This window comes from Neopsephotus bourkii, unplaced genomic scaffold, assembly GCF_033783945.1.
Source record: "Neopsephotus bourkii isolate Nb327-2 ecotype Australia unplaced genomic scaffold, CSIRO-AGI_Nbou_v1 NB_838, whole genome shotgun sequence".
Classification (NCBI taxonomy): domain Eukaryota; kingdom Metazoa; phylum Chordata; class Aves; order Psittaciformes; family Psittacidae; genus Neopsephotus; species Neopsephotus bourkii.
This window is the reverse complement of record NW_026901334.1, coordinates 3,064,056-3,079,564: the sequence shown is the minus strand read 5'-3', so window position 1 is coordinate 3,079,564 and position 15,509 is coordinate 3,064,056. Positions and strand designations below refer to the sequence as shown.

The window sequence follows — 15,509 nt, the reverse complement described above, 5'->3', positions numbered from 1 at the left end:
GGTGGGCGGAGCCGTGATTGACAGCTCTGACGCATGCGCGCGGGGCGAAGTGGAGCGCGCATGCGCTCCGCGGCTCCTCCCCGCGCCCCCGCCTTTTACCTCAGCGCCTGTTGCGCTTGCCGCCATTTTGTGCCGCCGCGGCGGCTCTTTGGTTGTGTTCACGGGCGGTGCGAGCGGAACGAACGGCCCCATGGCGGACAGCCAGCCAGCGGCTGGGCCGGGAGAACCCGCCTCTCTGTGTGCGGCTGGGCTCCCCGGTTCGGAGCCTGAAACCCGGCGGCGGCTGAGCGAGCTGCGGGTGATCGACCTGCGCGCCGAGCTCAAGCGGCGTAGTTTGGACAGCGGCGGCAATAAGAGCGTCCTCATGGAGCGGCTCCGGAGGGTGAGCTGAGGGCTGTGGGGGGCTCGAGGCCGGCCCACCCGGTGCCCCGAGGAAAATGGCTCCAAACGTCTGTGGAGAGTGGACACCGGGCTTAAGGGGACAGCGGGGCCGGGGAAGGTTAATGTAGAGGCCCCACCGGTCCGTGACGAGCGGGGCTTAGATGTGCCGGGCCCCCAGACGGCGGGTGTCCGGGGGTAGCGGTGCGCTGTCTGTGGGGGCAGTTTGTGGGGTTGGGTCTCTGTGGGTGTCTGTTGTTCCTGACCATGCAGCGAGCCCCCCACCTCCTTCCTGGACCCACACAGCACAGCGTGTCTGCCGGGTGTCATATCCTTATGCTATGCACTGAGCATGGATTTAAGGTCCTGTTCGCTGTCTGCTAGGCTTTCTGCTCCGTGCTGATTCTTTCTTGGCTTTCCACATCGTCCCTTGTCCCCTTAGGAGCTTTTGGCACGTTAGCGGCATGCGGGTCACCTCCGTTGAACTGGTGCTTGTGGCTCCTAGGGCCGGGCTTCTGACGCTGTCGCGACACCGCGGGTCGGGATGGACTTTTTCTGCCTCTAGGTCATGCTTCTCGTCAGAAACCGTCCACCAACACCTTCACACTTTCCTGCGTGCTCGTTGCTTTGCTCTGGTGGGCTTTGGGTTGTTGCCTCTTGCCTAACTCAAAGCACTAGGTTGTTGGTTTGGTGGGTTTCTGCCTTGGGTGGCCTGCTTTTCAACTTGACATAATGCACAAATGGGATTTGTAGGTCTGTCTTGATATCTGTTTTTATCTTTTCCACTTAATAGGCTATTGAGGAGGAAGGGGGGAATCCTGATGAAATTCCAGTGGTTTCAGAAAATGTCATGAAGAGAACTCCAAAAAGAAGCAGCAAAGGTACAGGGCAGTTAGGGGGGATCTTCCACCCCATCCCCCTTGAGTTTTCTCGGGACTGACTCACAGAATGGAGCCTTGCTGGTCTTTCTTTTCCCCGAAGTCTGCTTTTCCTTTTGGTTTCATTTTGGCACTGGTGCTGGCTGCTTTGCAGTCTCAAAGCTGTACCTAACATTGCATTTAAGGTCCCTTCTGGCCCAGACCATTCTGTGATTACTTGCATCAGCCAGTATTGAGTAAAAGCTGGTTACTAAGCACAGTTCAATATGCTGTTCCTTTAATACCCTATGTTACTGATACTCTTCCTCCCCATTTGTGCTCAGGTTTCTAGAGCTGAGTGGTATGGGGTTAATCTGGTCCTTTATTGACAGAGCTTCGTGTGATTTAATAAGGCAGGAATTGGGCCACTTGAAGTATCTGTTGGTTTGTTCTCAAGGTTCTCTAAAATTTATAGCAGGAATTCAGAAATAATATTTGAAGCAGTGTCAGTCCTTTTAAAATAAATGAACCTTTATTTTTTTTACATGACTACCTTTATAAAGGGTTTTTTTTGAGGTAGAAATGCAGTTTCCAGCAAATTTATAAGAACCTGTGTGGCGTGTTCTGCTTATTCTTCTAGCGAATAGCCTCATTTTTCTCCCTAGAAGGCCAGTTTTAACCAATTTCAGAAATTGGATCTGTTTTCAGGCTTTCTTTGTACAGATTTTTTTTCTCATGGTGAGACATAGTCTTAACATAATCCTTATTTTAAAGTATTTTTTCTAAAATGCACATAGTTTGAGCTTGTTTTGTAATGAAAGAATGATGAAAGTTTTGTATCAGGGCTGAGCAGAATGAGCAGTTGAGATGAAGGGTTTTAATCGTTAATTTTAACTTTTTTTAACATGTAAATCCACAAGCTGAAGCTCCAGTGTTTTGCTGACTAATTTGTTTGACCCAGATTCTTGTCATTGGCATGATCTTAACATTTGCTTGCAATCTCAAAGGTGAAATCTTAATTGGGATGAGAAAAGTCACGTGTGGGTAAAATCAGAGAGGTCTTTTTCATTTTCAAGCCTCTGACAGATTGTCCTGGGATGTTTGGTGTCGGGATGGACATAGACAAGATGCTCCTCTCAGCTCTAGAACCCCTTTCCCTTTTTTGTTATAATGTGCTTGTAGTTTGGGGATGAAAAATCACGTTCCTATAAGGTGACACAACAGTTCTTGTTGGACGCTGAAGCCAGCGTCCTGTTGGCAGTAACAGCAGAGCTGACATTAGATGTGCAGCTGCTGAAGGGAACACTGCAAAAACACACACGGGGGGGTTGTTTGATTGCTTTTCTCTTCTTTCTGGTAAATGCCTGTAAAGAAAGAAAAGGTTGAGCTAATGATTACTGCAATAGCCTCAGCTGGGGAGTGCAGTGGTGCTTGAACTCATGACAGACCTTGGCCTGTAGCTGTTTGTCAGTCACTGAGCTGGGATGGACACTCAGTTGTGGCAGATCAGGAAAAAAGCAGATAACTAAAGTGAATGGCATGTGAATCTGATGGCAAAATGAAGCTTGAAGGGGGGACATATTGTGGTTTTCATTCTAATGATCATAATGTTGTTAGGACGTAGACCTGATGACGAGGGAGTAGAAGATAATGGTCTGGAAGAGGACTCAGGAGATGGACAGGTATGTGAGGCTGGGTTTGATGGGAAGTAGTGATAGTGTTGCCCACAAGTTACCATGACTATTATATGTGCTTTTTTTCTTTCTACAGGAGGATATGGAAACAAGTTTGGATAACTTGCAGGATATCGACATGATGGATATCAGTGTGTTAGATGAAGCTGAAATAGATAATGGCAATGCAGTAGATTGCGGAGAGGATTACAGTGCTGATAATATTCTTGACTCACTGTCTGATAGTAAAGAAAATACTGATGCAGAACTGAAAGAACTTGCAGATCAGCCTACAGAATATGCTCTAGGTAACTTGGAGGCATCCCCACAATTTTCAGACATTAAAGAAGAATCAAGAGAAATATCAGTAGTGATGGTATGCATCTGTTCTGTGTGTGGAATCGGTCTTTTTTTCCTTTATTTTTTATTTTTAAGTAGCAAACCAGTAGTTAAAGAGTATTTGCAACAATTTGGGGTTCATGGGCATTGCTTTTACTTTTACATATCTGTGGAAATAGATTTTCAGATGGTTGTAGATATGGGTCTAGAAATGACTGGCAGTCCAGAGAGCATTCATTCGAATCATGCTTTGAACTCTGCTTCACCTTCTGTTTACATTCCCCTCTTCGTAGCTTCACTTAGAAGGACGTGAGGCCTGCAAATGCTGCAGCTTTTCTTCATCTCAGCTGAGCAGCAACATTCTGGCAACTATGCTCCAAATGATCTTTCTCTTAAGAGAGAGTCTCGCAGTTCCTTCTTGAAAGTAGTTTTATGTTGACTTTCTATATTCATCTGCCTGTTGCACTGCTTATATGACATCGTCCATCTGGGCTAGAAGATAATTTCCCCCTCCAAAGTCAAGTGTTTATCTTCTGAAATGTACCTCAAAGCATTTAAAGGAGGTTATTTCTGCCCCATCTCATTGGGAAGTGTGACTCTTGCTTGTGCATGTACATTGTGTTGTTGGGATGGACTACAAGATCCTAATTTGGGGAGGGTGGTTCCCTCCCCAGATCTGAAAGTTGCAGAAATGAGCTTAATTCTATCCCTAAGCAGCTCCTGCCCCACACAGGCAACTAGAAATACCCACAAAATATTTCCTTTCAGTGACTGAATTACCATGTCCAGGTCAGCTCCTGCCATCTTTTATCACTAAACAGTTAGCAAGTCCCATAGACTTTTTGGCTTTATGTTGTTGCTGTAAATAAGAGATAAAGACAAGAGAAAGTTTGCTGTTGGAATCCCCATCCTTAAAAGATTTTGATGAGCTGCCCATCATATGAGAGGTAATGAGAAAGCTTGGGATTGGGAAGAGGCCTGAGAGTCAGGTTTTACCCTTCCTGGTTGATTTGGACCAATATATTTGCTTGATACCACTTTTCAGTGAAAACAAAAGCTTTTCTTTCTCATCCATGTTTCGTTCACAATACCATTTTTTGAACGGATAACAAGTTATCTTCTGTTTCCTTTCATAGGTGGAGGTTGAAGATGTTGGAACCACTTTAGATGCTGCTTCAGCTGATTTAATCGTAATAAAGGTAAATGGCAACCCAGTTTTTCTTTACAAACGCAAAAGGCTTAATATGTGCCTTGTATATTAAATGTAGTATTATATCTATTAAATATATTAAAACTGTGTGCTGAAACAGTGTATGTGCAGGTAGTACACAGTGAGTACACATCGCTCAGCTCATACCTCTGTGATGCATGTTCCATGCTGAGATTGGGAAGTAGACTGGATTCTTTTTACCTGTTGTATAAACCAACTCAGTACCTTAACATTCTGTTTAACTTCCATCACAAGTGTACGTATCCCATGAAAGCTGAAACCAGTCTATTCCTGAAACACTGGCTTGGTTTCCAGCTCGCTCCTGGTAGGTTAAGGAATTGTAGCTCCAGGTGGAGCTAGTGTTTGTATGGATGCTGTTTTCAGAGCGCAGACTTCTTACTATAGACTCTAGAGAAGGGCAACACAAAGATGAGCTTTGCTCTGCTGCTGACAGTTGTTGATCTCTTACCCATGGGAACATGCACCATGTGTTCAATATTTGGAGAAATACCAAAGTTCTTACACATCTTGTAAAACTTGAAGATGTTAAAAAGTAATGTTAAACCTTCTTGGGAGAAAAGCTCTTAAAAATCTATGTTTTCCAAGTGGAAATAGGCTAAACTATAGTAACTCTTCCCCTAAATTCTTTCCTGTATTGAGGAGGTTGGGAGTTGTTATTAAGAATAACATGTTGCCTTCTTACAGAGTAGTGATACTTCTCCCTTTCTTACCCTTTTTCACTGCAGGAACTTGAAGTGTTACCTTTGGAGCCAGGTACTGTTTTTTGGGGTGGGTTGTTTTTTTTTGTAGTTTCTTGGGGTTTTCTGTTTTGTTTAAAAGCCGAAAAAAAAAAAGTCCTGGGGGCATTGCAACAGTTTCATTCTTCATTGAATTCTTTTTTTGTGTCCCTGGTTATTTTAATGCATTACTGTAGTGTACGTTGTTATGGTGGACAGTCCAGGACATGCAGGGTCATGGAGATTGGAAACCCAGTCATATCACCAGATCTGTGAATAACCACTTTGGGAAAACATGTCTTTAACATGATTCAGAGGTTCCAGAGAGCTGGTACCTAGAGTGGAGTTAAGGAATGAGCCTTAAAGATGTAAAGGTTCTGCAAACAGATCTTGTGATATCACACTGTGCTGTAGTGCTGTGAATATCAAGACAGGAGCATAGGTAATGCAAAGCTTTGGTACAGAACTGCAATTAAATGAGTGACTGGACTTCAGAAGAAGGAACACACTGTCATCACAGGAATTTCCTATGGATCCGAGTTGATTTCTGGACTGCAAACACACTCATGCACCATCAGAAGACGCCCAGTTCTCATGTTGGACTGTCTGCTAAGAGAATTTCTCAGAAATTTGGAAATTGAACTCTCAGTGCCTTGATACGTTCAGTTAAACATCTGGGACTCTGGAAGCTAACTAGAGAAGAAACAGAGCTGAACGATTGCATGAAGAATATCAAGGATGAGCCAGAAGGTTGTTGTTAAATCTGTTGGGGGCATTTTTCTTCCCTGTTAACACTGTAGGGCTGATTGGGTAGTGTGTGAGACAGCAGGTAGGGTAGCTTGTAACACTGTGTACACTAGGGTTTTCCAATCTCTGTGTAGCTTAGAAGTTCTCTTGGTGTTAGTGTGGCAGCCATGCCAGTTCCACGTTTGTGATTGCTGTATTTCCCTGGTGATTAAATCTTGTGCCATTCTATTCCTGTTAAATCCGTAGAAAATGAGAAAATACTCGACATTTTGGGGGAAACTTGTAAATCTGAGCTCCTTAACGAAGAAACTTCCGAAGCGGAGCGGGCGCATGCACAGGAAGCCAGTAACGTGGTGCCAGGCAAGAGGCTGGCAGAGGAAGAGGACGCTCTTGGTGGCGCTCAGGTGGAGGAAGATGCTTTAGATTTGGACAGCAAAGCGGCCCAAGCTATGGCAAGGAAGGAAGCAAAGCGTTTAGTTGTAGCGAAAGGGGAGACAAGTGAACAGACAATAGAGGAAGCGAAGCCGGACTCTGACTCTTTAGTAGTAGAGAGCGTGAGCGATCAGAGTAGCAAACGCTCCCCAGGCCTGGAAGCCTCTAGTGGGGAACCAGCGGGCAAAGGCGCAGGTCCCGAAGCCAAAGATAGCAAAGAAGATGCCAAGAAAGCAGAAGACAAAGCTAATTCAGAGGAACCCCCTGCTACTAAAGAGTCCTCAGCCAGTGAGGGCGGTGATCAGAAAAAGAGGTTTGTTTTTTCTCCGTTCTAGACCAGATCTTTTTGTCATGGCTGGGTACGTGACGCGCATAAAGCTGTTTCCTTCAATTGGCCACCGAGACTGATGAAATTGTAGCCTATTCCTAAAGAGTCTGTTTTATTTCTCCATGGGCAGATTTTGTATGTTGTTGGTTTTTAAACACAAAGAGGGTTTGATTTCTTTTCCTTCCTCAACCTTCAGAGGTTGTTTTCTTAAATTACTCTTTTATTTTTGTCAACTGCAAACCAGAATTGTCCGGTTGAGGATATGAATCCCATATTTCCTGTCAATCTTCCATAAATTTGCACAGATAGTGTTTATTTCAGAACTAATTTACTGGTAGGTATCCAACTTTTAGTGCACAGTCTAGAATTAATGATCTTTTTGCATATGGGTATTTGAATAACGTGGTGTTTTGTCTTTAGCCCTGGTGAGGAGGACAGAGATCCAAAGATGATCTCAAAGGATGAGAAAGGTAAGTTCTGGATGGATTTTGCTTTGTTTTCTTAAATATACAAATTACTTGAGGGGAAAAAATGTTGTGGGGCCAAATCTAACCAAGTTTGGAGTTCAGAAGTTCATTTTTGCAGGATGCAATGCATGTATTGATGTTAAGATTGACTGGGAGAGGTAGAAGTAAACTGGCATTTGGAGCTACTTACAAACACCAGAGAGGGACTTTTCATCAGAGTCTGTAGCAATAGGACAAGAGGTGATGGATTCAAGCTGAAACAGGGAAAGTTCAGTTCAGATTAGATGTAAGGAAGTTGTTCTTTACTGTGAGGGTGCTGAGGCCCTGGCACAGGTTGCCTAGAGAGGTGGTAAATGCTCCATCCCTGGCAGTGTTCAAGGCCAGGGCAACATGGTCTAGGGTGATGCATCCCTACTTGTGGCAGGAGGCTGGAACTGGATGATCTTAAGGTCCTTTGCAACCCAAACCACTCTGTGATTCTATGAAGGAAAAAAATAGTGGGGTTTATTTTTTTAAGGTCATTACCATTTGTGTTCTTGTGCTTCATGGTCTTTTCTGTTTGGTTTGTTTGTACCTTAGGCCGTGGGGGCAGTGGCTCTGGCAGAAACTTGTGGGTTAGTGGTCTTTCATCCTCTACTAGAGCTACAGACTTGAAGAATCTGTTCAGCAAGTATGGAAAGGTATGGGGCAGATATGTACATTAACAAACCCTTACAGCTATTTCTAAGGGTGACCTTAAATTTAGCTCTTATTTTTCCTCATGAATAACTGGGGAGGGTAAGCACTGACATTTCTTGTGTTCTTCTGAAACTCTTGTGTCTGAAAGTAGCTTTATGAGGAGGGTTGCCTGAAAGTCACGTTTTGGAGAATCTCTGTGCAGAGACATGTAAAAATGGGGTGTCTCCTGACAGGAGAGACTGGTGGGTTGTCATCAAGTCTGCTGAAGCCTAATTGTATCTCTTGGGTGTCCAGTTGATGCTGGTTTAACCTGTTCCATTTTGAGGGAATGAAACAGAACAGTTCCTGTGGCAGGGGGCTGGAACTGGATGAGCTTTTAAGGCCCTTTGCAACCCAAAGCATCGCATGATTCTATGCAATGATGATTAGGATTTATCTGGCAACAGATCTGCAAGCACAGAATGATCTGGTTTTTCCCCAAAGGTGGTTGGTGCCAAAGTGGTGACCAACGCTCGCAGCCCCGGCTCCCGCTGCTATGGCTTTGTCACCATGTCAACATCTGAGGAAGCCACCAAGTGCATTAATCATCTCCACAGGACAGAGCTGCATGGCAAAATGATTTCTGTAGAAAGGGTAAGTGATGGCTATTTCATGACACTGCAATGAAAATTAAACGGGGGCAAGTCGCAGGTCTTACAATACAAATATTTGTGCTTCAAATTGCAGGCAAAGAATGAACCAGCTGGGAAGAAGCCTTCAGACAAAAAGGAAGGGGAAACAAGGAAGGAAAAAGACAGGCACCATTCTTCAGAGCCCAAGTCTGAGAAGTAAAGTGGTTTTGGGTATTTTTTTGGTGTTTAAAGACCACTCACTTGAACTGCAGCTGTGTGAGCAAAGTGAACAGTAACTAATAAATCGCAGTGTCTTGCTTCACTCTGCATCTGAAATGTAGGAGTAATACTGGGAAAGATGAAATAGGTGGTGTCCAGCAGCAAGTGCATCTTAATTTGTTCTCTGTTCAGAAATCTGAAGCTTTTTTAGGGGTTAGTATCAAATCTTGTCAGTTTTATCAGGAGATACCCAGTCAGCCTGTTCCTAGCTATAAACCCTGCAGTACATGTTGGCTTCAGCACAGCAGATGTAAGGGTTGGGAGTGGAGGTTTTGGAGAGTACTTGTTGTGTTGAGGGTGTTTTTGGGGGGTGGGGGGGTTTACATGGTTGGCTTGGTCAGAATGGGTGTATGGCACTTCTTGTTAGGTCCCCTACTAAAGCAAAGTTTACCTCTAGGTCTGTTGGTGTTAAGAAGGAGGAGAAGCCTGACAAAAAAGATGATGCTAAGAAAGCAGAAAAAGATGAAAAAGAAGGAAAAGAGAAAGATGACCAAAAGGCAGGATCCTCTGATAGATCCAGGGCAAGCAAGTCAGGTAATTCCAGCTGCCTTTCAACAAACCTCAGTAAAATCCCTTTTTACTGCTTTAGTATCCCAATGGTTTGAAATTCAACAAGGATTATTGAATCTCTTACACGATATTTATTATTGAATGGATTTTGTTTTCTAGCGAGTCGAGGAACCGAGAGGACAGTGGTGATGGATAAATCAAAGGGAGAACCAGTTATTAGTGTGAAAACGTCCACATCAAAAGAGAGGGTAAGGACAGAAGAAAGCCTTTATGTCAAAATACGTGACAAGCAGCTATTTATGCATGTAGTTGAAGGGGGTTTTGCCTCTTGGGAACAGTTCTTTTCTCACTTTTAGAAAGCATTAGGGTGTTCATGATGCTGTAGAGGTAAATGCTGGTGCTTCACCTTCTTCATAGCTTTTGTTAGTGCTGTCTCAGTCACAGACAGAGAATTGCAGTGTGAAAATAGTGTTAAGATGATGTGTTTCCCCAAGTATGGAGCGTAGTGACTGGTGACCTTTAAAGCCACATATCACTTGCCACCGACACAAGTCACATCATGTGCCTGAAGTATTTATATATACAGAAACCCATTAAACTTGTAGCCAAAGGCAGGGTGCTTTTCCCTGCGTGGCTTTCCCATGGAATTCCAACATCTCTGGGAAGGTGGGCTGTCTGTTCTGCTCAGGTTGGCACAAGGTAGGCCTTTTATGTTGGGATTTCAGCTGAAAAACATTCCATGTTGAGCTCCTGTGTTGTTTTGCTTGAACTCAGAGTACAAAGAGCCAGGATCGCAAATCCGAGAGCAAGGAAAAACAAGATATTTTATCCTTTGATAAAATCAAAGAGCAGCGAGAGCGGGAGCGGCAGCGACAGCGGGAGCGGGAGATCCGGGAGACGGAAAGGCGCCGGTGAGTTCTCCCACATTCCCCCTCGCCTTTGGGGCAGCATTTGGGTTTCCTTCCTTCCTCTGTGTTTGGAACAGGCCATGGCCTTCCAGCAGTAGGATCTCACATGGATTTGGTGCTAATCTCTTGATCGAGCATGAATAAGGCAAAATGGTGAAGCTTTTTACCACTAAAATCTGTCTTCTCCAAGCTTGTGCTTTTCAAGAGGCTCTTGTGGAGCAGTAACCTTTGTAGGTGTTTCCAGGTCCCCTCCATTTGCATTTCCATGTTTGACTTCTTTCCATGGAAGCTTGTAAATGCTTTTTCTGTTTGTCAGACTTCTGTCTTAGGACCTGTGAAAGCTTTCTCAGGGCTGATGGAGATACTGTGCTACTCGCACAGAAAGCTCATCCTTGCTTTTCATCTAGATCTTTCTTCCCTCCCCCCTAAACTAAATAGCTGTGATTTAGATGAGCTCATTCCCATTTGAGCAGGTAGTGGGAAGAACAGAACAAGAAACCCCACTATAACAAAGAAGCCGTAAAGATAAAGCTGAGACCGAAGCTCCTGGACTGACCCCAAAGTGTCTCTGTTTCCCTCAGAGAGCGAGAGCGGCGGGATCGGGAGCAGCGGCTTCAAGCTATTCACGAGCGGGACGAGAGGCAGCGGCTGCAGAGGGAGCGGGAGCGGCTGGAATTCCAGAGGCAGCGGCTTGACAGAGAGCGCCTGGAGAGGGAGAGGTTGGAGAGGGAAAGAATGCACATAGAGCAGGAGAGGAGGCGAGAGCAGGAGCGGATCCAGCGGGAGCGGGAAGAGCTGCGGCGTCAGCAGGAACAGCTCCGCTATGAACAGGAGCGGAGATCTGCCTTGCGGAGGCCTTACGATCCTGATGGCAGGTAATGATAACCATGATGGGATCCCAAACTCCAGTCAGAGCATTGTAAAGCCTTTGTAAATTGGGAGTAAATTGCTGAAGCAGTTGTGGGAGCTCACAACTGAAAGACTATTTCCGTATTGCTTTGAACACTTGGATATTGAGCTGGAGGGGAAACCAGATGTTCATTCTCTTCTCACTGTGAGCACCATTTTATTACAGCAGGTTTAAAGCTCTTATATCACAAAGAGGAGTGACCAAGAGCAGAAACTGCTGGTTGGTTCTGAAGCGGGATTGCTTGATGAGATACTCATCCTCTTCTTGCATCAGCACATGCTGAACTCAAGCTTTAGTGTCAATGCACCTCACCTCCTCTGAAGTGCAGTGCAACTGAAGCACCCAGGAGTTCCTAGATATAAGTCAAAATCAATGGTTTGGACAACTGCATTGAATGAAGTTTGCTCTCATGTGATCAGGGAGGAAGGTGGGTTTGGGATCACTACTGATGGTGACCTCCTTTGCAGGCGGGATGACCCGTACTGGCCCGAGGCGAAGCGGATGGCGCTGGACGATCGGTACCATTCTGAGTTCAGCCGCCAGGATCGCTTCCATGACTTCGACCACAGGGATCGTGGCCGGTACCAGGATCATTGTTTGGACAGGTTGGCAAGGAGATGTCTTTTTTTTTTTTTCCCCCCCTTACATCTTCGTGAAAATGAGTGTCTTTTTGTGGAAGGGTGCCAAAAGAGAAGAGCAAAAGAAACAACCTGGGGTCATTTCTTGTGTTTAATTTCATCCGTGCTTGCAGTCCTGTGTTTCCATTGGGTTTGGACATGCTGGAAAGAGGCTGCATAGAGATTATAAGCCAAGTCCTAATGCAGTCTGCCATCGTGCCAAGGGAGATCCCAGAACTGCTCTGGAGATGGATGGAAACCTGGTTTACAAATCCCTGTTCATTAGCCTGAGCTTGAACCGTTTCCTTTTGCTTCAAAGCCTTTCCTGCTTTCAGGTTTGCAGCCCAACTAGTGCAGCTGTTTGGTTCCACAGTTCTGCATTGTGCTTATTGAGACTTCTGTCTTGCTTTGCTTTTGCTTGAAACTCATTTCTCATAGCAGAAGGGTCACTCTGTCTTCTCCCTTGGAAGCATCAAGGGCCTGCCCATGCCTCGGTGATGCTTCACATGCCCTTATTACAGTAATAAGTGCCACTTTGAGCTCTTTGTGTGCTGTGGAACACAAACTCATTTGAGTATCTGACCACTAAACACACATTGGCATTCAGCTCTACAGCCTAATGAAGATAAACTTTCCTGCCCTATTTCATACAGACATTGGCATTAGGATCACTGTGTGGATTCAACCAAAACTTCTCTTTCTGTTCCAGAAGAGACGGTTCGAGGGGGATACCGGATCGTGATGGGCAGGTGGGTGATAACCAATACCCACTGCACTTGAAAGCCACACAAGCCAACCCCAGACTGGAAAGAACACAGTGCACACACTTCCTACTTCACCCATCAGAGGGGTCCCTTCTCTGATGTGTATCTGTGAGATAACGGGTGTCCTAATTGCACAAGGGAGGTGACTGTGAAAACCAGTTCCCCAGTGGTGTGCAAAACCTGTCATATCTGAAAAAGAGGTAGGAAGGAGGCAGATACTCTATGTAAACATGAATGATCTGGAGTTAGAATGAAGCCTCAAAGCCATCCTAGAAACCAAAAACCACCCTCCCCAACTAAAAACCTTGCATCAATGAGAAGGTGCTGTAAAGCAAACACCTGGAGCGAGCCATGGGACCAGTAAACCCAGAGGCAGGTCCTGCTCTTTCTGTCAGCTTATAGAATCCAAACTGGGAGGAGCTGGTTTTATGCTCTTGAAAGAAAACCTGTATCAATGCTGAATATAATGGTTCCATTTGCTTTCCAGCACTACCCGGAGGAGCGGCATGGAGGGCCCGAGCGGCATTCCCGGGATAGCTGGGGTGGCTACGGCTCCGACCGGAGGATGAATGAAGGGAGAGGGATCCCCCCCCCAACCCGGTTAGTGATTCCTTGCTTCTTCACATTGAAGTTCTTGGTGTGAACCTTTGAAGGGCGACACAAGTGAATCCTGTCTCCAGATGGAAGCACATTCCCACGTGTCAGGAGAGCGTTGGGAGTGAGGAGAGAGGCGCTGCCCAGTTTAGCTCGGCTCCTGACGGGTTCTCTCCTGAATAACTTTCTCTTCTGCAGCTGAAATTCAGCCCCATCCTGGATGCTCCAGTTCCACCTCCCCCAGTCTCAGCTGGGCTTAGGGCTCAGGGTTTAAGCAAACTGGAGTCATCATCTCCAGTGTTGGGGGTGGAGAACTGAGCCCCATCTGGTTCTATCTCTTTAAACCAGCCAGTCAAGCGGGGCACAGTCCAGAGGCATCATGTCCAGTTCTCCCTCAACCAGCCCACCAGGCATGGCCTAAATCCACCAGCCAGTCAAAGAATTGTTCCATGTTTAAGTACATCAGTCCACTGTGCTGCTAACGCTGTCTCTGTGGAGCAAAGAGGCGCTTTGTGGTGTGGAGGATGCTGTCCAACAGCTTCTCTTTGCCCAGTTGTTAACTACAACCATTGGGTCTTGGTTAACCATGGAGTAGCTCCGGATGGGTGCAGGGTTTGGCTTCCCCCTGTGCTGCTCAACGAAGAAGGGACCCACTAGAAGATGTTCTTTTATGTTTTGAAGAGCTGGCCGTGGCTGGGGAGATGATGGCCCAAGGTTAGAGGGGCACCGAGATCGTTCATGGCAGGGCAGTGTGGCTGGAGGAGTGATGGGACGGGATCGTGAGCAAGGTACACTTGCTGCTTCCAGTGTGGTTCCCCCTCTTCCTGCTGCTCAACTTCCAGCAGCAGTTCCAATTCCTCAGCAGCATTGCCAAGAAAGCAAATGAAATTCTGGGAAGGAGGTGGTTTTTTCTTAGGAAAACACAAAAGTCTGTCTTTTTTTTCTTTTTTCCTTTTTTTTTTTTCCTTTTTTTTTTTTCTCCTTTTTCTTTCCTTTTTCTTTCATTTTCAATTAGGTGGTGATAGAAGCATGCCTGGTCAGTCAGGACCAGGCCATGTGGTGAATCGAGGAGGGCTGTCAGGGTAAGGAGCTTTGTCAGAGTGCTTCTCATGTCGTGATAATAGTTGCCCTGTCTAACAGAAGACATCCCTGTCTCAGTCATGACAAAACACTTTCCGCCTTCTCCTTAACTTATGGATTGGCAAGTAGAAAACTCACCCAAAGCCACCTCGTTGCTCCGAGCCCCCTGCCCCTTCCTGGCCTCATCTCAGGGGGGGTTGCTCTTGGTTGCAGGCGCGGAGGCTTCACCCAGGTTGGGAACCAGAGCCAAGTCCTGCCCAGCACCGGGATCCAGGGAGTGTTTGTGGGACAGGAGCGGCTGCCCCGGCCCCCGGAGCCACGCTTCACCCGCCGCTACTGAGAGCCCCCATCTGCCCCTACAGAGCTCAATCTCTATTTTTCTTTAATTGACAACGAGTTGTGACTTTTATGCCCCTTGACTTTGCCAGGAGAGCAGGAGGCTGCTGCTGCCTCGTAGCCAAATGGTAACTTTGCGTCAGTTTGGTTTTATTCTTTTCTTTTTGTAATAAACGTCTTCTTGGTCAAACATCCCCTCACGTTTCCGGTAGTTGAAACATTCCATTTTGCAGTAACAATAAACTCCGTTTTGGCTGCTCCTCTCTTGGTCCTAGAGTCCTTGGTGTAGGGGGCTGGGAGGGCATGGAGGAAAGAGATGGTTCATTCACTCCTGTTCAAGTGGAAACAGTTTTGGGGGGTAAGGGAGGGGATGCTCCAGGGAGACCACCCCTAAGGTCCAGGAGGGATATGGAGCTGTTGGGGTGAGGCCATGGAGATGCTGAGAAAGCTGGGCTGGGGCAGCCTGGAGAAGAGAAGGCTCCTGAAGGGGAGACCTCAGAGCAGCTCCAGTGCCTAAAGGGGCTGCAGGAAACCTGGAGAGGGGCTTGGGACAAGGGGCGGTGGGGACTACATTACCCAGAGAGCATCGCGCTGAGGGGGCGTGGTCAGTGGCGTCGCGGGCGGGGCTTGAGGTCGTGCAGGGTCATGGCCGAAAACGCGCTGGGGGACCCCCTAGGGGTGCTGAGGGACACTAAGGAACCCCATAAGGGGCTGTGGCACCCCATAGGGATGCTGAGGGACACGAAGAAGCCCCATAGGGATGCTGAGGGACACTAAGGAACCCACAAGGGGCTGTAGCACCCCATAGGAATGCTGAGGGACACAAAGGATCCCCATAGGGATGCTGAGGGACACTAAGGAGCCCCCTAAGGGGCTGTGACACACCATGGGGATGCTGAGGGACACTAAGGAGCCCCCTAAGGGGCTGTGACACACCATGGGGATGCTGAGGGACGCTAAGGAGCCCCATAAGGAGCTGTGGCACCCCATGGGGATGCTGACGGACACGAAGGAGCCCCACAAGGGTCTGTGGCACCCCATAGGGATGCTGAGG

General features: G+C 46.7%; 1 protein-coding gene across 1 annotated transcript; it reads left to right on the top strand.

Annotated features, from left to right (window-relative positions):
* The first annotated feature begins 50 nt into the window (after positions 1–50).
* LOC133213672 (scaffold attachment factor B1-like) lies at positions 51–14,715 on the top strand. Its single transcript, XM_061356087.1, is given in 22 exon segments — positions 51–78; positions 80–382; positions 1,172–1,259; positions 2,853–2,917; positions 3,006–3,284; positions 4,384–4,446; positions 5,204–5,231; positions 6,188–6,686; positions 7,122–7,171; positions 7,748–7,848; positions 8,330–8,479; positions 8,573–8,673; positions 9,134–9,270; positions 9,406–9,494; positions 10,021–10,157; positions 10,736–11,029; positions 11,532–11,669; positions 12,391–12,430; positions 12,933–13,045; positions 13,721–13,827; positions 14,055–14,121; positions 14,333–14,715. Coding segments are annotated over 22 exon segments (2,994 nt in total). The 5' UTR covers positions 51–60; the 3' UTR covers positions 14,460–14,715.
* The last annotated feature ends 794 nt before the right edge of the window (positions 14,716–15,509 follow it).